Raw genomic sequence first — 23,583 nt, forward strand, 5'->3', positions numbered from 1 at the left:
AAAGAACAGCTATCTGTGAAGCACTGATTCAGGCAGAAATCCAGACTGTTCTCATTAGGAGGTGAAGGCAGGAGGCATTTATGAGAAAGGCAAGGGGAGCTTTCACATGAAAGGAGGAAGGAATTTCCATAGCTGCAGATAAGCCGACACCGTGATGCAATTTCTAAGGAACGTTTTTTCAATTTCAGTGGCTGGTCATGTTGTTTTTCTGGCTGTCGCAGCAGACAGTTGTCTGGAATGCAATATTGCTTTAGGCCCAGTCCAAAGATTGTATCGCCCAGTTTTAACATTCCAAAGGTTTGAGGAATAAGATGTGCTAGGCAGTTCCTCTGGGATGGCAGCTCTGGCTCCATTTCAAAGCGGCTTCCTTTTTGTTATCTTTTACATTACTACTAAGACGTGGAAGCTTTGAGGGGGCGACCTGCTTGGAACCGTATGGCTAACAGAGATAAGGCTGGGGCTGCAACCCAGATCTTTGGGCTCTAAATCTGGGGTCTCCTCTATTAACCCAATCGTTTCTACCAGGATCCTTGGAATTGGGCCTGAGGGTTTACCTCCAACAATACCCCGGCATAGGGACAGTCCAACTTCCAAGCCACAGAAGGCTGGGGATGGTGGCCCAATCAGTGTGGAGACCAGAGATCTTCTGGAAGGCGGCCAGAGGAAGGGTGGGCAGGAGGCAGGGCAGCTTAATAGACATTCCTAAGTCTCAGTCCTAGAAAACTTTTTAAAATACTGATTCTGACATTGTACACCAGTCTCAGTTTACCTGAACGGCAAACTGGGGTGGTGAGGCCAGACCAATTCATCCCCGAACAGATCCATAGGCAATTCTGATGCACCACCTGAATTGAGAAGCTCTATCCTTTTTTGGACCAAGAAAACATGCCCAGACCATCCAAGAGCCCACGGTGCTCACAGATCAGTGCCTGGACCCACCTGGTCTTTGAGTTTTCCTGTGTTTCATAGAATCCAACGTAGGTATTTGGGTCGGTTGTGGGAACAAGCTTCTAAAAAGCCACAGGGGAAGAATTGCACCTCTGAGTGCGAAGAGGGCGGGCCCAGCCTCGCTTCCGCCCTCTCCTCCTCCTCTGGGCTTCCTGTCATCACAGCGTGATGACATTTATTCCCCCTCACTTCTCCCTTTACACACATAGTCTCAGACGTCCTTGTTGCCAACCCTGCCGCAACCACCTTCTAGGATAAGCATCAATTCTGCCTGAAGGACTGAGGAAAAGCACCTGCAAAAGGTAAGATTGGGTTGAGAGAGGAGACCCAAACCACACAACGTGGGAGAAGGCATCTACTCAGAAGTCTCCACACACTTCTGTAGTCACCCTAAAGTCGCCTGCTTCCGTTTCACAAATATTGTGCAAGAAGGAAAAAGGTCCTAGTAACCCTCAAGAGGCGATCTGGCCAGTAAGACTTTTAATTAACCGGGTCCTCATTATCTGATACCACTTTGGGTCAGGGCATTCTGTGCTTAAACCGCTTCTGAAATTGAATTTCCGAGTGTGCTCATTTCTGATGCCTGGAGCCTTCTGTGAGAGATGAAGTCGGGGAGATGTTTGTACGTGCTCTGGTCTTTAAAAGATTGGTCTTGTGATTTTCCGGTGAAGAGAGAACCATTTCTAAATAGCCAGAGCCATTCAGAAAGTCAGCTGGGAGAGTAGGTCTTCTGCGTGTGAGAAAATTTCAAAAGTTAGTGACTTCCTTTAACCCACTAGAAAAAAGGACTGCTACAAATCACAACACCCAGCGCAGCTAGGAACACAGGATGTGTTCAGCGCCTGTGTTTCACATGCTGAAAGGTAGACATTTCTAAGGGTTACTTAGATGGGTTGTTTTCACATGGCAGGAAGGGCATTGGGATCCGGAGAGTTCCACCAAATAAGCTAATCGTTGGTGTACAAACCATGAATATGAATGAATATGACTTGCACCAACCAACGAAATAAAATATGGCAATGATTCCTAATTCATGCCCCATAACTAAAGACTGGGACTCAAGGACTCAGAAAGTCACACCCATGCTTTGGTCTTGGCTTTCTGTGACTGTCATACTGGCCAGGGTCATGACGGGGACTCTAGATCAGAGCTTTCTCCTTCCAGGACCTGTGAGAATTTCTCCTGGAGAGGACAGGAAAGTCCCCTAGGACCACAACCAACTACCTAAGAGTGAAGGATGGGAATTCGGCTGAGGGCTCTAGATTCCCAAAGCTCTTCAGGAGCTACTGAACCTTGAATTTAACCATAAAGATGAGACTTTAAAAAAATCAAGTCGTTTAAAAATCAGGAGTTAAACACCTTCTGGGGCCAGACATCGTGCTTTGGAAGATACTAGTGGGGAGGGGGCAGGGTGGCAAGATAGGAGGTCATTTGTCCAGCAGACCGTCCTGACCTTCAGGAACTCCCATGAGCTCAGTGATGTTAGACATGTAGGCAAGCTTCAGAAAAACGTTGAGCAAAAGCAGAATCTTAGCTGCTGGCTGATGAAGAAGTTTCGCTTTCTCAATTTCCACCAGAATGTGCACTGTTTTGAAATTGTGGTTGAACTGGAGCAAAGGCTGCGCTAAAACTTGATTTCCTGTGGTGTTTCCTGTGTGGGCGGTTAAGAATATCTAGGCTTCCAATGAAAGGACCTTCCTACCCCCCCCCGACAAGGAATGATTCAAACCCCATCTCTTCACAACGACCACCACCGAAGGGACTCCACGTGGGGATGTGATGAGAGTTGCCACCTGGGTAGATCACACTCTATGGTCTTGAGCTTCTGTGTCCTCAGTTTGACCTCTTGATGCTCAGAAGGCTCCAGACTCACTCCCAGTGGCTTCGCATTGTGCTCAGTGCTGGGGACCAAGGAGAACTGATGTGGTCACCCAATTCAGGGCGTGCATAGCGTCTAGCGTGGAGGACAGACACAAACACAACCCAACGTCTTCTACAGTGCGTGGGAGAGTGTGTACAAAATTTGGAGTTCAGGAGTCTCCCTGGGAGAGGGGGTGACTGCTTGAGTTCATTTTCAAAGAAGTATGAGTTTGCTGTGGGGACTGTAGTAATGGCATTCCAGACAGAAGACAGTATACGCAAACTCAGAGACATGTGAGCCCCTGGGTGTGTTAGAAAGGAGAGCAAGCAAGACTCAGATAGAACCAGCCACGGTTGCAGGACCACAGGAAGTGAAACTCCCTTTCTTACTTGGTTCTAAAGTCCCAGCTCCTCAAAGTTGAAAGCAAGCTCACTAAGCTGGTGGGTCCTTGGCCTAGCCTTGGGTGGGGCCACACCTGAGACATCCACACAGCGGAACTGAGGGAACGTGGACTGAAATGAGGGGCAAAGAGGCAGTTATTTTCCTCCTTGACCTAGATTGTGGGCTCTAGCAGAGTGAAGGGTGGGGCTTTGTGCTAGGTTACGGCCTTTCTCTCCCTCTCCCTCTCTCTCAGCTTCTGCGAGAATGCTGCAGCTTCAGGAAATGCTGTGTTGATTCTGTTACAGTGGTTTGGTTTATGTTCCTATATTAGTCAGTCCACAGCACTTCCTGTACCATGTGAGCATTGGATGTATGCACACCGCTCTGGGCCTAGAGACTGGGCACTTGCTCTCAGGGAGCTCCAGGACCCAGCCGCCACTGCAGGTGCAGAGCGCTGAAGCAAAGTCACCTGTGGAAACTAGTCAGCTATATGCAGAGTGGGACTCTGGGGTGGCTGCTGGGTCACAGGAGCCGAGGATGGTGGCCAGAGCCCGGGTGATCAGCGTGGGTGGGCTGTGGGAAAGGGGGAGATGATGTGTTTCCAAAGCCGGAGGGTGGGCACTCAGAGCGGAGGCCACGCATGCCCGTGTCAAGACACAGAAGCGAGGCTGCTCTGCCTTCCCCGTTTCTCAAGCACGTCACGGACTTCCTAACCAAGCAGTAGCATTGATGTATCACACACAATTGTTCAAGAATTGTGGTAAAGGAAAGAGGCCACAGGGATACATTTCTAGAATCATTTAAAATAAGAGTGTCCTATTCCAGGCACTCGAGTTGCTCCTTAAAGAGAACTTGGAGATTGTTTCGGTTCAAATAAAGCAACTCATAGTGAGAGCCCAATACCTATTAGCTATTATAATATTCCAGTCGACTTTTCAGTTAAGGTGACGTGTCCAAAGTCATAAAATTTCTTAAGCTATTTAGAATATGTCCTGATTTTCTGTGGAATGCCTTTTCCTCCACACTACACTATCCTCCCCCTTTGCATGGACTTTCTATTAAAGAGCATCATGAGACCACGTTCCTTGTTCACACAAAGAAATTTCCTGTGCATCTTAACCTAAGCAAAATTAAAATATAATCAATTACAAGCCAAATTGATCTGAAATCCATTTGCTTAATGCATTTAATATTATATATTTAATATATATTTAACTTGTCAAACTTTTGTTTGATATTCCCTCTCTCAGAACTACCTGAGGAATAATGGGGAGAAAGGATTTTGACACCTCATATCTTTTGAAAATTGTTCCAGTAAATGTGGGCTCATTGGCTTACCATTCATTCTGTATCAGGAGTAAATAGAAGCATTAAAGAATTGTCCCATGGTGCCTTGGACTGTGTGGCTCAGTTGGTTGGGCATCGTCCGGTAGAGCAAAGGGTCGTGTGTTCGATTCCCAGTCAGGGTCCCTGCCTGGGTTGCAGGTTTGGTCCCTAGAGGGACCAAAGGATACTTTGGTCCCCTAGAGGGATCCAAAGGCAACCAATGGATACTTCTCTCTCACATCAATGTTTCTCTGCCTCTCTTGCTCCCTTCCCTTCTCTCTCTCTCAAAAATGAAAACAATAAGCCTGTCCTCAGTAGTCCTCGGTAGGATTAAAAACTAATAATAATTATCCAACAGTTTGTTCTTCTAAAAGAAGGTTCTATGATAAAATCTCAGCCCTGTATGCTCTCACAGACTTAGGTGTCATGATTTTGCGATCAGAATCCCTTAGGTCCTTTATTCATATTCAACTCCGAAACTTTTTATTTTGACAAAAATTTACACTTAACAGAAAAATTGTAAAAATAGTACCAAGAATTTCTGAACTCCCTGGACCCAGATTTCCCAAATATTCACATTTTACCACACTTTCTTCACCTGTTTCGGGCTTTCCCGGTAGACAGCCTCCTTCCCTCTAAGGGACTGGGTGTGCTTTTTCCATGAACAAAAACATTCTCTCACACAACCGATTTACAGGGGTCAAAACCAAGAAATCAACAGACTGATACAGTACTATTGACCATCTACAGATTTTATTCAGATTTCCCCAACTGCCCCATTAATATTCTTTATAGAAAAAGGACATCGCTGATCACATGTTGTTTTTGACTGCCACGTCTCTTTCATTTCCTTTTATCTGCAACAGTTCCTGAGTCTTTCTTGGTATTTCATGACATTGACATCCTTGCAGAGTAGAAGCACGGTATCTTCTATTTGGGTTTGCCTGATGTTCCCTCATGTCTGGGTTCTGGTTAGTGAAACTTTTTATGGAAACCCCACAAGAGTGGCTTTTCTTATCCCAGAGAGAGCCTTGTCCGCACCAGGCACAGCCTGTGGGCACAGTGGACAGGCCCCTCGGACAGGAACCTTCCACCACGAAGGTCTCCGTATTTTAGGGTGAGGAAAGAGAGCCTCGCGTCAGCTGACTGTGTGACAGCAGTAACCGTTCCTGATTTAGAGCGGCCTTGTTGTGGATTCTATGGGCTCTGTAACAGCAGACTGGCCTCGTTTGAAGGCCCCTGGCTCAGCTCAGTCACTAGAGGCATTGATCATTTTCTGCTGAGCTGTTATCTTGCTAAGCTTCCAAATGTTAGGACGTGAACCTCCAAAGTCATCTGGATTTGTCTATCTTCATTGTTGCCTCTTCTCTTTGCTTCTTCTTTCATTCTTTCCTCTACAAATCGCCAAGACCCCTCCCCTGAGAGCAAGATATTTCTCCCGTTGAAGGGAGAAAATTCCACCAGGCCACAATGTCAGGGAGGCATAAGCTCTCATTCCTTTGACGGGGCGATAGAGAGAGGAGAGAAAACACATACAAGTGAATGGTTTTGTCCCATTTTTGTCCCATCACCTCTTTTCCTACAAATGCTTATGACCCCCTGGAAGAGACGCACATGGGTTACCCCTGCCCTCCCCGACCCTTCAGGCCCTGCTCACAGGGGCTCCTCCCGGGGGCTCAGCATTTCATAGCCAGTGAGCTGAGTGGGGAAGTGGGAGGCACAAAACCGGAAGCTGGGGCAGTGACGGGAGCGTGGGCTCTGGGGCTGAACCACCGTGGCCGGTGCCCTGCCTTTGCCGGCCATCGGCTGCTTGATTTTCTGCCAGACCGAGCCTTGGATTTCCTGTTTGCACAGCGGGCCTATTGACACCTGAGCTGCGCCGTTGACGTGAACGAGGGTTATAAATAAGACATGTTTGTGAAGGACTCAGCGTTTTTCAGGGCTCAGTGAACTCTACCGTCTATCTAAATTTATTCTGACTAAAGGGTCTTAATTTGGGGGCTCTCATGAAGAACAGATTTTTCTTCCTATTTCGGAAAAAGCTTGTCTTAAGCCCTTACTCTCCTTCCCTGACGAATCAAAGACTTTCACAGGCTCTGTGTAGGCAGGGACAGGAAGCCAGTGATTACGTGGCTGAACACCATGGTCTCTATATACATTGGGAAATAGATCTGTATAGCGAGAGAAATGTATGTAGAGAACTGTCTGAAAAGATATTCACCCAAAATATCCATGGTTATCGCTGGGAGGGGGCGTTTCAGATTTTTTGCTTTCTTCTTCTTACTTAATTGTGTGGATTTTTGTGTAAAAGGACACACAAAACTTTTTTAAGGGAGTTCACAAGAAAATGAAACAAGCAAAGGATTAGAAAATACACCCCTGACATATTTTCTTCCTGAAAATCTAGCAAGAAGCCCTATCGCCCTTAGACATGAACAGGTAAGGAAGCTCTGAACTTGATCTTGTAGTCACTGTTTACTGAACTAAGCACTCTGGTGCTGAGCCACTCAGGAAATACTACCTCATTTAGCCCTCAGAACACCCTGTGAGCTACACATGCATGTCACCATTTTAAAGATAAGGAAGCTGCGCAAGTTAGAGAGGTTACACAGCTAACCAAGGCTGTACTTCTGGTACGCAGCACTGCCCAAGTTCGAACCCAGATCTGATTCATTCCATGACTTGCGCTTATCAGACTGCGTTCCATGGAACAGGATGTCTCTGAGCTGTAATCTTCAATACAAGAGTAGGTTTATGTAACCATATAAGAAGACCTTCTCTTAGAGACCCACATGTCACAAATTTCTCAGAAGTCAGTCATTTAAAAAACTGTGTATTGTTTTATGGTTTATTTTTTTACTTTTTAAAAAAGATTTTATTTATTTATCTTCAGAGGGGAAGGGAAGGAGAAAAGGAGAGAAATATCAATGTATGGTTGCCTCTCGTGAGTCCCCTGCTGGGAACTGGCCTGCAACCCAGGCATGGGCCCTGACTGGGCATCGAACCGTGATCGTGTGGTTCGCAGGCCGCACTCAATCCACTGAGCTACACCAGCCAGGGCTTATGGTTTATTTTTATGTAACCCCACTTACTTCCAAAATTGTTTGACCACGGATTCCTCTAACTCCCTATTGTTTGTTTATTTGTATTAACATCTCATAAATATAACAGTCTGTGTAAACGACCTGCTGTCTTGCTGTGAGTCTAGTCTGGTCTCTAAGTTTACATCAGATAAGGCTGGAGATCAAGGACTGGAAGTTTCTTGAAGCTTCTGTCCAACCTTAGCCAGTGCTAAACTGGATTAAATTCAAGCCTAGATCAGATGCAGCTGCAAGTATTAGTCAAAGAAAAGTGAGGGATTGAACTAGAAATCCACAAGACACTTTACCTGCCCAAGCTGTTCGTTTGGAGGAAACTAAAGGGTAGCTTCATCTGTGGCCTCCACATGAGCTGTGGGAGGCGGCCACCGCTGACTGCATTTCAAGCAAAGATTTTCCCTGGAAGCTGATGTCAGGGGATTTCTTTACAGAGCCGTGAGTCATGGGACTGGGCGTGCCGACTTTCACTGTGGAGGGCGTCGGAGCTTCCAGGCAGTGTCAGGGCTTCCAGGAGACCTGGAAGGGGTTTGCAGGGGCAAAGCTATGGGAGCTCCATAACTGGCCAGTCACGGTGAAGAAGGGGAAGGGGGAAAAGGCGGGCATTCTCTTTGGATTTACATGAAAACTGGGGACATCATTGCATATGGTAATAGTAGTGATGACCTTCACCAAATGGGCAGCTTTTCTCCTTCAATTTGGAGGGAGTCTGAGTAAGTGGAAAATCAGAGAAGGAGAAGGAAGAGGTTCTTCTTCCTGTCTGTGAAGGAAAGAATCAGTGCGAATATTCCCAGGTTTGTGAGCACCTCCTTATTTGGGACTCTGTGGACAAGGAGGTTATGGGGACGTGAAGCACGTGTCCCAGGATCCTGGGTTGTTGGGGAGGAGGTGACTCCAGGAGGCACATGGCCCCATTCCTTCTGTGTAAGTTCTTTGCCCGAGTCCAGAAGGTTAGTGTATTGGCAGAACAGACCTCAAGCTGGAGGCTCCTGGCTCTGCAATGGCATGGTCTCTTCACACACCAGATTATTTAGAGTCAATGACCAAAATTCCAGCCATTTTTCATTCAACAATCTTTTTTTAAAGAGTAATCAGGTACTGTGTTAGGCCTTGAGGGTTTAAAGGTCAATAAACTAGCTTCTACCCTCAGAGCTCACATTCCAGTGATGGAAGAGATAATTACACAGCACAGAGCTTAGGGCAAAGATGCAGATGTACAGTGTTACAGGCACAAAGATTAGACAAAATCAGAGAAGGCTTCCTGGAAAAGTGATGAGATCACATAGCTAACCAAATTAAGGGGAGAGAAAGAGGAAAATTCCAGGAAAGCACACCAGCATATGTAAGGAAGGAGGCATCGTGACAAGTATGCAATGTGGCATGTTAGATCTCAAGGTGTAAGACGGAGACTGCTGCTGTGAGTTTGGAGAGATGGACAGGAGCAAACCTGGAAGGGCCTTTTGACATGGGTGCTCATGCCTAACACAGCCCTACAGTCAAGAGAACAGTCGTCAATCCCCAAAGGATAGTAGTGGTCTTTTGCGACCCTGTTCTCCTGCCCCTCCTCCCTCCCCCTTCTTCAGGCCCATCCCCCAGCAGGGATTCGTCGGCTTTCCACTGCTAAAGGTTAGTTTTCACCTTCTAGAATGTTATGTAATTAGAATCATAGAGTACGTATGTGTTGTCTAGCTTCTTTCACTCATCATAATTAATCCTGAGACTCACCTGTGCTGTAGCATGTGTCAACAGTCCATTTTTTTAATTCCCAAGTGGCATACCATTATACAGTTATATCACCGTTTATTTATTTATCCACTCACCTAATGGGCCTTTGGGTTCCTTCCAGGTCTCCGCCATTACCAATAAAGCTGCCATAAACATTTCTTTACGAGTCTTTTTATTTTTCTTGGGTAAATGCCTCGGAGTATGACGGCTGGATCATGTCTCAAGTGTTGTTTCACTTTTTACAAAGCTGGCAAACTGTTTGTCGAAGAGAATAAACCCTTGCCCATGCTCCCCAACAGTGTACGAGACTTGCACACCCTCGTCAACATTTGGCGTGGTTAGTCTTTTACTTTAGTCATGCTAAGAGGTGGGCAATGGCATCTCGTTGTGGTTTTAATGGACATTTCCTCAATGACTACCGAAGTAAAGTATTTTTTTCCGCTTGCTTACTTGCCACTGGTGTATCTTCTCCGGTGAAGCATTTGCTCAGATCTTTTGCCTATTTTTAAATGGGATTGTTTGCTTCTTTGTCATTGAGTTTTGAGAGTTGTCTGATGTTCTGTGACCTGCAAGCCATCATTTTGTACTTTATACACTTTTTGGTTGTGTTAGCTAAGAGACTTGCACTTTTCCTGGTTTCAGTTTCTCATGGTCAACCATGGCCTGGAAATATGAAATGGAAAATTCCAGAAATAAACAATTCATAAGTTCCCAAAGGTGCACCATTTGCCCTGGCTGGTGTGGCTCAGTATATTGAGAGCCAGACTGTGAACCAAAGGGTTGCCGGTTGGATTCTCAGTCAGGGCACATGCCTGGGTTGCAGGCCAGGTCCCCAGTGGGGGCCATATGAGAGGCAAATACACGTTGATGTTTCTCTCCTTCTCTTTCTCCCTCCCCTCCCCTCGCTCTAAAAATAAATAAATAAAATCCTTTTAAAAAGTAGTCCAAAAAAATAAAATAAAATGCATGCCCTTCTGGTGGTGATGAACTCTTGCCTGAGATGGGACTTGTCCCTTTGCCCAGGGTATTCGCACCGTATATGCTGCCTGCCTGTTGGTCTCTTAGTCGATCAACTGCCACAGCACCATGTGGCTTGTGTCTAAGTGACTGTGACACTACATCACAAGACCTATGTCAGCCGCCTCTCTATGTTCCATCGCATGTGCACCGTGTCATCTCATAGCATCGCGGGGAGGAGAAGGGTGAATACAGTACAACAGAGAGAATACAGGGTGAATACAGGGTGAATACAGTACAACATTTTAACACTACTTTTATTACAGTGTATTGTTATAATTGTTCTGTTTCAGTATGTTATTGTTGTTAGTCTCTTAGTGTGCCTAATTTCAGCACACTAGTTAAACTTCATCATAGATCTATGGATATAGAAAAAACACAGCACATATAGGGCTTGGTATTAGCCGGGGTTTCAGGCATCCACTGGGGTTCTTAGAACACAGCCCCTGAGGGTCAGGGGGCAACTACATATCCAAATACACTCATAATCTAATTAACTGCATTTTAACTTGGTTAAAGTAATGATGAGGGATTAAGAATAATTTTGAGGGTCAAGGCAAAGAGGAAAGAAAAATAAGGACAAAGTAAAGGGAAAGGAAAACAGAAGGAAATAGATGTATTTGGCCGGCTCGATGGAGGAGAGGGGTCGGCTGTGGAACAGAGGCGGCTCCTCAGACTCACCCGCGGCCTGGACGAGCCACGCCTCGGGGCTGAGTTGTGGGCGCTTGACACCACAAAGAGACCACCGTGGATTGTCCAAGCAAGCTGTGCACCAGAAAAGGCATAGTTGTAATGGGGAAAGAAACCCAAATAACGGAATTTCTGTTTTACAGTCTCATGTGCAGTTTTAAAATAGGAGTCACTCTGTGAACCCCAGTACCTCTGGGAGAAATTAAAAATTGGGTATCTGGATCTCTAGAACTGAGGACCAGACTTCGGAGCCTGATGTCCTCATCAAGAACAGAATCCATTCTTTAAAAAATTCGAGTTCTCCTTGCTCTCTCCTTTCTTTCTCCCTTGGCTAGCTGTCAGCTATGGTCACTCTGCTGTGAGACTGGTATTTTCTTCTGCAGGCAGCTTAGTCATGGCCGCCTCTCCCATCGCCCCGAGCACAAAAGACTCTGTACATGTCTGTTCAGTGAAAGAACACCTGAGGCATAAGTATGTCCCCGCATTCCGTGGGAAGAGGTTTGCAGACCACATGTAGTATGTTGGTGCACCTCAGGGCACTTAAGGGTCAAGGGTCAAGGCACTGGCCATGTCCACAGCTGACTGACCAGCCGGCCCCTGACGCCGGGGCTGCCTTCTGGAGTAGGTGCCCGGGCCCTAGTCCCTGAGCACTGGCTTGGTGTGTGCCACTGTGACTCACCCTCCCCTAAGAAGGGCTCTAGTCCTTCCTGCTAGAGTGCTTAATTCAATGTTAAGCATCCTTGGCTGGCATCCAAGATGAGCCCACTGGTACCTCACTTCAGAGACTAAAAGAGTAGGGAATTTGGGGAAACTTCCCGGAGAGGAGTTACAGCTCAAAGCCAAGGTAATGCTAGAGAACCCTGAACCCTGAACATGTGCGCCCTCTGAGCCACCTTGCAGAACCAGGTCACTTACATCCTCTTCATTCCTTCCACTTTTTAGTGCAAGAATACCCAAGAATGAGCATGAGTAGTTTGAAATTGCTGAAGTATGTCCTGTTTTTCTTCAACTTGATCTTTTGGGTAAGTGAGTCTCTTCTGAGCTCAGCTCTCCCCAGGTAAGCTCTACTTCTCTCCCCTCACTAAGAGCGTTGTGTGAAGTGAATTCGTGCACGCCTGCGTCGCGGGCCGTCTACCCAGCCGAAGAAGAAGGGAATAATGCTTGCCTTCCCTCTTCACATCCTGCCACAGTATAACCTGGCAAAATTGAAAGGTACCAGTGCAGTTATTTATGGGGATCCTGCTTGGTATTTTCTCTCTCTGGGGACTCCAGGCAATTACAGCTCACTGCTGACATCTATGGGTAAGAAACCTGAGACTCGAAACTCTGTTGAGCAGCTCTTTTTTTTCTAGCTTTTATGTGCCCCGTGGATGTCTTGGGAGAGTATGAGCATGAGTAGTTTGAAATTGCTGAAGTATGTCCTGTTTTTTGAAAGATAGGATTGGTTGAAAGATAAGCCACCTTTTCTGAGGACGTTTCACCGTACCTAATTTACCAGTTGAATTTCAGATATAGGATGAGTTGGTACTTGTGTTTCTATGCAAACATTCTTAGAAGTTGGCTCCTCCAGTTTCCTGCCGAGCAACGTGAACTTCTGAAACAGGGCGTGCCCCCCACCCTCAACTGCAGTTGTGGCTTCCAAAAGGAAGACCATGTGGAGGCAGTTGAGGTCAAGGTGTAGGGTCTGAAGCATGGAGATATGGTGTTCCTCACAGCCGGGGCTTTCCCACGTATCTGACATGGGTAGGATGAGGCAGGAGGGACGTCACAGGAGGACGCTGGGGTCACCCCTTTTCTAGGTGCATGGGGAAAGCTGGGTAGAGAGGGTGTTCCGTGGAGTCCTGAGAGAGCCAATGGGGAAAAGTGATTCTAATCCCAAGGAAGCAAGGATAGGAGGTGTGGAAGGACCATGCTCTACCTCGCAATGGTGTGCAATTCTTCCTTTCAGTTCTGCGGCTGCTGCATTCTGAGCTTTGGGATATACTTCCTGGTCCAGAACAAATTTGGGGTACTCTTCCACAACCTGCCCTCCCTCACGCTGGGCAATGTGCTTGTCACTGTGGGCTCCATTATCATGGTGGTTGCTTTCCTGGGCTGCATGGGCTCCATCAAGGAGAACAAGTGCCTGCTTATGTCGGTGAGTCTCTCGCAGATGTGGTTCCCTGGGGCAGGGGTGGGCGGGGCGGGGCATAAAGGCTGAAGGCCCAGGCAAGACGTGTTTTGGCAGCTCACCTGTGGGCACAGGGAAATCAGAAGAACCTAGGATTGGCATCTGCCTAAATCCTCCTCGCATCCATCGACATTTTCAGAATCTGACTCAGAGTCATTAACTAATGGAAAATCTAGTCTCTAGATTCTTCTGAGCGCTGTATCCCTCCTAAAGTGGGAGGGATTGCTTCCCTATCTCATATCTGCATGAGATACACCACTGCAGGACTGACCTGATTTGGGAGAGGCCCTAGGCTATAGTCAGAGATTTCAGCCGTCTGGCTCTGCTGCCTCTCCTGAGCAGCACCTGTGTGCTCAGGTGTTGCCTCTAAGCTCTATGAAAGAAGAGCCCCTTGTCTCTCGTGTGCCCAGAACAGAGCTTGGTATGGGTTACCAATGGCCTTAGTTCTTCCTTAAGTCATTTGGTTAATGTTCTTCCCCTTACGGGTCAACTCTTAGACTGAGAGTTGAGACAGAATGAGAAAGCCCCTCTTCTCAGCTAGCTCCCAGACTAATGGCAAAAGGTGGAAGATAGCAGGCATGGGGAAAAGGTTTTAATTCAGATTAGGGCAAAAAGGTAAAGGAGAGGGAATGAATGAAAATGTGTTTTCTGTTGGGTGTGATTAACATAAAGAGACGAAGCATTGATGGGGAGAAATTCGAACTAGAACCATCATTCGGGGTTCTAATGCATATTCTCCCCATCTGCCCAAATTACCCTGCTCGTGCAGAAAGGACCAGGCCCCAAACTCGAAAGGCACTGGTCTTGTGCTCAATTGTTTTGGTGGGCTGATGCCCAAATTGCTTCACTGATCCAGCAATGGAATTACATATACATTATGCACATGGGGCCCAGTAGACAGGTGGGGAGGAAAACCGAAGTTAGAAGACAGCTGATCTACCCACTACAGCCTTGGGGTCCAGCTGTAGGAAGATAATACTTATTCCTCATAAAACAAGAGAAGGCGTATGAAGGCCCACGCAGGCAGCAGCAGGCACTGCTGCGCTTGTGCAGAGATGCAACTGGATGCTCCCAGGATGCAGTGGGAATGGGGGAGGGCCTGGGATCCCTGCTGTGAGCATGCCTCTGCTTTGCCCCCAGTTCTTTGTCCTGCTGCTGATCATCCTCCTTGCTGAGGTGACCTTGGCCATCCTGCTCTTCATGTACGAACAGAACGTAAGTGCTACAGGACACAAGTCATTGTCACACTGCGGAGAACGGGGAGTGGGCTGTGGAAAAGTGGGCATAAAGTAAGTCTTACGATTAGAGGTAGAAGCCAAGTGGAAGGATAGAGGAAAGAGATCAATCATAATTAGGGAGGCAAAACTTTATGAAGGATGTTGCATTTGTGTGACTCTGAAGAATAAGTGGGAAGAACAGTAAAAGCAGGTTTATTTCGCTTTTTTCCTATTCACTTTTCTCCATGTGTCTGGCAATACAGAATACCTGTCCTGGTGCCTGAAGGAGCCCAGGCTTTGAGTGTCCCTTTTTCTCCTTTGTGAAACCCGAGTTCTGGAAGCACGAGAGACCAGTGTGGGCTTCCCCCCCCAATGTCATCTCACCCTTAGCACTTCTACCTATAAAGGAAAATGTCCAGAATGGACATTCCCTTCCTTAGCTCTGATGAGACCATTTGGGAGGGAGTAGTAAATGGGATCACTCGCCTATACTAGAAATTCCTTGTTCCTTGAACTCACCTGCTTTCTCCAATGTCTCCTCTGCTGGCCTGGGCCCTGGGCAGCTGGACCGCTCTGTGACTGAGGGCCTGAGCGACAGCATCCAGCGATATCACTCGGACAACAGCACCAGGGAGGCATGGGACTCCATCCAGAAATTTGTGAGTACAGGTGGGATCCTCCCTAGCTCGACCCTCGCTTAATTTTCCAACCTCTGTCCCTGGCGGCTCCAAGGGACTTCCTTTCCTGAAAGTTTCAGAATCTAAAGTCTCCAGGCCCCAGGTCCAGAATATGCCCGGCTGTCACAAATGGGAGAGACAGGAACTGGGGTGATTGGTACCACGTTGTCTATGTTCTCTGCCATCCTTCACCAGATTAGACAGGCTCATTGTTGAAGCCCTACTAAGGAAGACCTAAACGGGTCATACTGGAATCGTTGTGTATTTTCCAAAATTGTTCTGAAAACAGAAATTATGGAATACAAGAAATCTCTCGAATTCCTGAGTAGCCCAAATCCTGCTTGCTACCTAGCTCCCCAGACCCCCCTTCCTCATGTCCCCTTCCCACCCACAGACATACACATGACTCTGCATCCCTGTCTTGTTGTGTTTGGGGATAAAGAAGGGTCAGGGGACCAGCCTAGCACTGATAGAGTCCACGTAGCACACGGTGCCATGTGGAGCCACCCAGGGCTCTGCCATGCCTGCTTGGTGTGGAGAAAACACGGCACTGGAAGTAGAGCCAGACCGGAACTGGGTGGCCTCGGGACAGTCACCCAACCCCTCGGAACCCCTGATTCTCTCTTTATTTTCCAATTCAGTTTCGAAGACTTTTTGCTACAGAGTTGTCTGGCATACCTAACCATAAAGAGAGTAACAGTGAAATGGATCCCTGGGTACCTATCACTTGGCTTCAACAGTCAATATTTTGCCAATGTGTCAGCAAAGCCCCTGTGTTAGTTTTTTTTTTCCTAGAATGAAATTACGTAAATACTAGATGTTATGTCATCTCATCCACTAAATATAATAACCTCTCTTTTAAGAAGACAATATTTTGGAGCAGTTTTAGGTTTATAACAGAACAGAGAGAGGTAGAGACTTCCCATAAACCCCCTGCCCCTACACATGTGCAGTGTCCCCCCTTATCAATATCATTCATCAAAATAATTCCCCCCCTTTTTTTTTTTACCAAGGATCAATCTACATTTACAGATAATTATCACCCGAAGTCTGTAGTTTACATTAGACTTTACTCTCAGTGTTGTACATTCTATGGGTTTGGACAAATATATAATGACATGTTTCCATCATTATAAATTATACAAAGTAGTTTCATTGCCCTAAAAACCCTCTGTGCTCTGCCTGTTTATTCCCATCCTTGTCAACCAGTGATCTTTTCACTGTCTCCATAGTTTTGCCTTTTTCAGAATGTCATATAGTTGGAACCATACAGCATGTAGCCTTTTTAAACTGGCTTCTTTCACTTGGTAACAATATGCATTTAAGTTTCCTCCATGTCTGCACATGGCTTGATAGTTTTTCTTTTCAGCTCTGAGTAATATTCCATTGTCTAGATATACCACAGTTTATTTATCCATTCACCTGTTTGTTGCTTTCAAGTTTTGGCAAATATGAATAAAGCTGCTATACACAATCATGAGCAATTTTTTGTGTGGGTGTAAGTGTTCAACTCCTTTGGATAAATACCAAGGAGCATGATTGCTAGGTCACATGGTAAGAGTATGTTTAGTTTATAAAAGTCCCCCAAAGTGTCTGTACCATTGTGCATTCTTACCAACAATGTATTAAAGTTCCTCTTGCTTCATATCCTCGCCAGCACTTATGTCAGGGGTCCAGATTTGGACTACTCTCACAGGAGAGTAGTGATATTGCATGGTTTTAATTTGCAAATCCCAGGTGACATATGATATTGAAAATCTTCTCATATACTTATGTGCCATCTGTGGGTCATCTTGGTGGGGTGTCTGTTCAGGTCTCTGGCTCACTATATAACCAGTATGTGTTCTTACTGTTGAGTTCTCAGAGTTTTGTTTTGTGTGTGTGTGTGTGTGTGTGTGTGTGTGTATATTTGGGTAACAGTCATTTTTCAGATGTGTCTTTTGATAATACTTTCTCCCAGTTGGTGGCTTGTTTTCTAATCCTCTTGATACTGGCTTTTGCAGAACAAAAGTTATTAATTTTAATGAAGTTCAGCTTATCATTTCTTTCTTTCATGAACTGCGTCTTNAGTGTCTGTACCATTGTGCATTCTTACCAACAATGTATTAAAGTTCCTCTTGCTTCATATCCTCGCCAGCACTTATGTCAGGGGTCCAGATTTGGACTACTCTCACAGGAGAGTAGTGATATTGCATGGTTTTAATTTGCAAATCCCAGGTGACATATGATATTGAAAATCTTCTCATATACTTATGTGCCATCTGTGGGTCATCTTGGTGGGGTGTCTGTTTAGGTCTCTGGCTCACTATATAACCAGTATGTGTTCTTACTGTTGAGTTCTCAGAGTTTTGTTTTGTGTGTGTGTGTGTGTGTGTGTGTGTGTATTTGGGTAACAGTCATTTTTCAGATGTGTCTTTTGATGATACTTTCTCCCAGTTGGTGGCTTGTTTTCTAATCCTCTTGATACTGGCTTTTGCAGAACAGAAGTTATTAATTTTAATGAAGTTCAGCTTATCATTTCTTTCTTTCATGAACTGCATCTTTGGTGTTGCTTCTAAAAATCTATCTCCATAACCGAGGTCATCTAGGTTTTCTCCTGTATTATCTTCTAGGAGTTTTATAGTTTGTGTTTCACATTTAGGTCTACAATTCATCTTGAGTTAATTCCGGAGAGGTGTGGAAGGTCTCTGTTTAGATTCTTCTTCTTTTTAACTTATGATTGGTTGTGCCGGCACCATTTGTTGACGATACTATCTTTCTCCATTGTATTGCCCTTGATACTCTGTCAAAGATTGGTTGACTATACATATGCAGGCCTATTTCTGGGCTCTCTGTTCTATTCCATCGATCTAGTTGTTTATTTCTTTGCCCATACCATACTGTCATAATTACTGTAGCTTTAGAGTAGATCTTAGGGTTGGGTAACATTAGTTCTCCAGCTTTGTTCTTTTCCTTTAATATTGTGTTGATTCTCCTAGGTCTTGTGTCTCTCTCTATAAACTTTAGAATCAGTTGGTCAACATCCATAAAAAACTTACTGGGATTTTAAATTGGGATTGCATTGAATCTATAGATCAAGTTGTGAAGAACTGACATCTTGACAATACTGACATCTTCCTATCCATGAACATGGGATATCTTTCCATTTACTTAGTTTTTTTTATTTTGTTTATCAGAGTGTTGTAGTTTTCTTCATATAGATCTTGTACATATTTTGTTAGATTCATACCTAAGCATTTTATTTCAGTGGGGGGGGAACCAATCTATTGTGTTTTTAAGGTCAAATTCTACTAATTCATTGTCAGCATATAGGAAAGCAATAGAATTTTACATATTAACCTTGTATCCTATGACCTTGCTACAATGTCTTATTAGTTCCAGGAGTTTTATGTTGATTCTTTTGAATTTTATTCATAGATGATCATATCACCTGTGAACAAAACCAGTTTTATGTTTTCCTTCCAATATGCATACTTTTCTTTTTCTTGCCTTGTTGCATTAACAGGGACTTCAGGGTGGTGTTTAAAAGAAGTGCCTTGTACCTGATCTTAATGCGAAGCTTCAAGTTTTCACCATTAAAAATGATGCTAACTATTGGCTTTTGTAGATTGGTTTTTTTTTTTTAAAGAAAATTCCCTTCTATTCCAACTGTAAAGATTTTTTTTCTCAAATCATGAATGGATGTTGGGTTTTGTCAAATGCTTTTTCTGCATCTATTGATATAATTGTGTGATTTTTCTACTTTAGTCTTTTGATGAAACAAATTATATTAATTGATTTTCCAATGTTGAACCAGTCTTGGTTCAACTTTATTGTAATGAGAACACTTAACATGAGGCCTACTTTAACTTTTTTTTTAACAATTCATTCTTTTTGACTATAGGTAAAATGTTGTACAGATGATCTCTAGAGGTTATTTATTTTTAAATGCTGAACCAGGCTTTCATACTTTTTAAAAATTCAATTTATTAATATTTTGTTGAGTTTTTACATCTACGTATACAAGAGACATTGGTCTTTAGATTTATTTTCTTGTAATGTCTTTGTCTGATTTTGGTATTAGGGTAATGATGACCTCATAAAATGAGTAAAGATGTATTTTCTCTGCTTTTATCCTCCGAAAGAGATTGTAGACAGTTGGTATAATTTCTTCATAAAATGTTTGGTAAAATTTGCCAGAGAATCTGTCTGGGCCTGGTTATTTCTGGTTTGGAAAGTTATATATTATTGGTTCTATTTCTTTAATAGATGTAACCCTATTCAAATAATCTATTTCTTCTTGTATGAATTTGGCAGATTGTGTTTTACAAGGAATTGGCCCATTTCATGTAGGTTATCAAATTTTTGAGCATAGGGCTGCTCATAGTATTTCTTTATCATCCTTTTCATTTGATTGGCTGTGTTGTCCTCTCTTTCATTCTGATATAGTCATTTGTGTCTTCTCTTTTTTTTTTCTTACTTAGCCTGGCTAGAAACTGATCAATTTATTGATTTTTTTTCAGAGAACCACCTTTTGGTTTTGTTTACTTTATCGATCTCTTGTTCTTAATATCATGGATTACTGCTGTTATTTTTGTTATTTCTTTTCTCCTACTTACTTTAGATTTAATGTGCTCTTCTTTTTCCAGTTTCCTAAAGTGGACTTAGATTATTGATTTTAGATGTTTCTTCTTTTCTAATATTTTCTTTTGGTGTGATAAATTTCTTTCTAAGCACTGCTTTTGCTGCATCCTACAAATTTTTTATTTAATTATTTTTCAAGACCCACAAATTTTTTAAAGTTGTGTTTTCATTTTCATTTATTCAAAATACTTTTAAATTTCTCCTGAGACCTTTTTTGACCATGTGTTCTTTAGAAGAGTGTTGTTTAGACTTCATGTAAAACAACTTCTTTTTAATATACCTAAAATTTTAAAATAATTCCTTAATATCACAAATAAATGGTCTACAATGAAATTACTTTAAAACAACTGTATTTGAACATCAATAAAGAATACTAGTATAATCAGTTAAAAAAATTACTTTAAAACATTGCTTTTGATTGGCTTCTACAAATCAAGGTCCAAACAGGGTCCACTTGTTATATTTGGATGGTATGTCTCTCTAAATGTTTTAAAATTTGTAATAGTATCCATCTTTGTTCATGCTATGTACTTGTGAAAAGACATTAGGTTGAATGTTCTATAGAATTCCCCACATTCTGGGTCTAGCTGATTGCTTCCTCAAGGCATTTTACTCCCAGCCAGTCTTTATCTCCATACTTGTGAATCTGGACGCTTGATGCACGTTCCATTTGTGATGAGATACAGTAGGAAATTGCTGATATTTCCTCCTAAGCCATGCAGGCAGGCAGATGTCTGATTGCCCTCCCTGCTGTGATCTTAAGACTGGGTAGTGGGTCTAGGTGTGGTCAGCCTGATCCCTCCATGATAAAGTCCTCTTTACAGATCAGAAGAAATTCAGGTCAAATTCTTCTGATCTGAAAAGTGGGAATAAACTAAACATACCTCATCTACTTTAGGGAGTCTGTGTGAGTGAAACAGCATAACGGATTTGAAAGCACTTTGTTCTCAGGAGCTATAGTTGTTAGCCCAATTCTGGACTTTCTGCTATATAGTAGGTGGGAGGGCCCCCCCTTTCCTCCAAGATGCATAGTTTTCATTCTGTTGACTTTCTAATAACCACATTTTGGGGGGGGGTTTGGCTTTCAGCTGCACTGTTGTGGTATAAATGGCACCCAAAATTGGCCCAAAGACCCACCAGCTTCTTGCCCTCTGGATCCACAAGTTGAGGTAATTTTTTGGCAACTTTTCTGTTATTGGCCTCTGTAATTGGATGTTTAATGACCTTACATGCTCCAGTCATATAGGACCCAGTCCTCCCAGCCAGAAACAGGGGACCTTGGACAAAATAGAGACCAGGGAGACAACCTGGGTAACTAGACAAATCAGGAGAAAAAAAGCACAAACAACAAAGTCATTTAGACTAGAGATATCATTAAGACCATGGCTGCCCTAAACTATTACATGTGAGGGGGAAAGTTTATGTGATAGTGGCAAAGGGTTACGTCTAGATTTTTCTTGAACAGGAAGCAGGTCTTTGTGGTTGAAAGTGAAATCTATGGGACTGAGGTTGAAAAGCTTCTCCCACAACCTGTTTCTCCGTCCTCCTTCCTTGGAGTTGGCAGGATCCAGCCCCTTAATGAAATAAATGCCAAGTGAAGGAGTGAGGATTTGGGGGAGAGAGAGTTGGTGGAACTGGGGAAACAACCTGCCCACAGAATGTGGACTCCCAGACTAGGCCCAGAGAAGTCAAAGTCATCTTCGAACTCGACCAAGTCCTTAAGGTCCTACTGGACCAATCCCTTAAGGTCCTGTTACCCCATGTTACCCACTCTTGCAGTTGTTTGGAAATCTCTGGAAGTTTGTAGGTGTCTGAAGAAAGAATAGGACACCTACCAACCAGCAACTTCCCTGGAGCTTAATACAAAGTACCTTCCCCAATAAGCCTCTTGATAGAGTTGATAATAGAGTTGTATCATTTACATGTATAATTTGTTCTAGGGTTGCTATAAGAAAGCAACAGTGTGGTTCCACTCCAACTTCCTGTATATTGGCATTGTCACTATCTGCGTATGTGTGATCCAGGTAAGAGCTTAACCACGGGACCAGTTTAAGAGTTAAATTATTTAAGTCATAGGAGGTTTTAGAGGAGTACCAGTTACATAATATGTGCTCAATAATGTGAGGTCCCCAGTCAAGTAGTAAACAATGTCATTACCAGTTGAAGGCACAGAGAAAATATGCCGTAAGTTCTATCTGGTCACTTTAACCTCAAGAGAAAAGCTTGTGATGCACAAAAAATTGCACTGGGAAAACTGGCTTTGTATGCTAAGCAGGAGTTGGTGATGAAAATTATAATCAAGTTTCTTGCTTCTCTGCTTAGTTTGACATATCAGGAATCAATTGTGGGTAGTTTTGTGTTCTTTTTCATAACGTGATATTTCTACCATTTTCATACCCAAGTGTTTGGGGTATAGCACAGATTAGCCAGTACTTAATCAAGGAGCTCAGGAAAAAAAGTGTTTTTTGTCTGCTTGGAAACCAAGGAGGCCTGGAGCATGGGCAGAGATGACTCACTGCCTAAAGTGTTGACTTGTGCGGAATGTGCCTGTTTCAGCAGCAGGGCTGCTTAAGCCTTCTCAAGGACTTCTTAAGGAGACAAGAGATGTATCAATACTTTGTACTCCGCTGTCTTGCCATCATCACTCCACTTGTCTCCCCACTGCCATTTTAAAGCTAAAGGAGAAAACATCTGAGCAGAAATTGAATGTGATGGCAGGACAGGTGATCTCAGTGTGATAAATACTTACTTTTACTTTGGGGCTGATCACAGAGGTTGTGAAGGGGATGGATGACCACTCCTGTAAAGATCTCATATTTTCCCAATTTTTTCCTCAGGTGTTGGGGATGTCCTTTGCGCTGACTCTGAACTGCCAGATTGATAAAACAAGCCAGGCCCTTGGGCTGTGACCTGCTACTGCCTCTGCTGAAAGCACGTGTTTCATCTCTGGATATCCAAAACCACCTATAATATGAAGGCCTGATGATCACCTTCCAGATTGACATCTTTGTCCCCCTCTCATCTCTCCCCTGTTTTGGTCCCTGTCTCACACAACCAGAGAGGAGGGTGTTGGCTAGGCACTTCCCATCTCAGGAAGCAATATATCATTCACCCATACTCATGGTGGCAGTCATGTCACTCAAAGCGGTGACACTAATTCCTGAACATTTTTCAGACACAAGAAACCAAGAGAGCCTGTGGCGCTAATAGCTCATGATCAAAGGATGGGTCTGGGGCTTAATTTTTGCATCTTCCCGTTGGCAAACAAGTTTCTTGTCTCCGAATCAAAGCAAGAGACAAGCTAAAGGGACCTTTGGAGCCTGACCTACTAGATCATGGTCATAACCCTATTTCCTTTAGACTGAGGGTCCTGGCTACAGAAATGATGGAGTACAGTTAAGTTTCATTTCAATCCCTTATTCATTTATTCTGTCACTCCAGAGGCAACTACCCAATTATTCATATCCTGGCTTCGGCAATCTCTTAGCCTCTGATTTTCCTAACTGCGGAGGAGCTCAGCAGGAGCAGTATCTCTCATGGTTCAGTTGATGATCACATTCAAAAGAGTCATGATGTTATTTCTTTATCACAGAAGGTTTTTGTAAATGTACTATTTTAGCTCTTTAGTAAATAAAATAGCATACGATCTCTATCACTATGTTCCCATTGCAATATCTCAAACACTCATTTCATTACTCAGACTAATTGCCTTGCCAGCAAGTCAGGAATATTAGTCAGCTATGGCTGCATAACAAATTTCCCCAAAAGTTAGTGGCTGAGAATAGCAGACATTATCTCACAGTCTTTGTGGGCTGTGAATCTGGGAGAAGCTTAGCTGGCAGGTCCTGGTCTG

At 44.0% G+C, this 23,583-nt stretch overlaps 1 protein-coding gene across 1 annotated transcript; it reads left to right on the forward strand.

Annotated features, from left to right (window-relative positions):
* The first annotated feature begins 1,123 nt into the window (after positions 1-1,123).
* CD53 (CD53 molecule) lies at positions 1,124-23,382 on the forward strand. Its single transcript, XM_037038855.1, has 8 exons — positions 1,124-1,250; positions 11,986-12,065; positions 12,992-13,180; positions 14,354-14,428; positions 14,994-15,089; positions 20,819-20,899; positions 21,671-21,754; positions 22,568-23,382. Exons 2-8 carry the CDS (start codon positions 12,003-12,005, stop codon positions 22,637-22,639), a joined length of 660 nt encoding a protein of 219 aa, XP_036894750.1. The 5' UTR covers positions 1,124-1,250; positions 11,986-12,002; the 3' UTR covers positions 22,640-23,382.
* The last annotated feature ends 201 nt before the right edge of the window (positions 23,383-23,583 follow it).

This window comes from Sturnira hondurensis, unplaced genomic scaffold (genome assembly GCF_014824575.4).
Source record: "Sturnira hondurensis isolate 20B ecotype Veracruz unplaced genomic scaffold, ASM1482457v3 Scaffold0024822, whole genome shotgun sequence".
In the NCBI taxonomy this organism is placed as follows: domain Eukaryota; kingdom Metazoa; phylum Chordata; class Mammalia; order Chiroptera; family Phyllostomidae; genus Sturnira; species Sturnira hondurensis.

Bases quoted from the DNA above. Each gene is read 5' to 3' on its own strand.
- CD53 (XM_037038855.1), top strand. From the start codon at position 12,003: ATGAGCATGAGTAGTTTGAAATTGCTGAAGTATGTCCTGTTTTTCTTC. The intron at 15,090-20,818 runs GTGAGTACAGGT...TTTGGCTTTCAG, and splicing joins GGGACTCCATCCAGAAATTT to CTGCACTGTTGTGGTATAAA. The intron at 20,900-21,670 runs GTAATTTTTTGG...AATTTGTTCTAG, and splicing joins CTCTGGATCCACAAGTTGAG to GGTTGCTATAAGAAAGCAAC.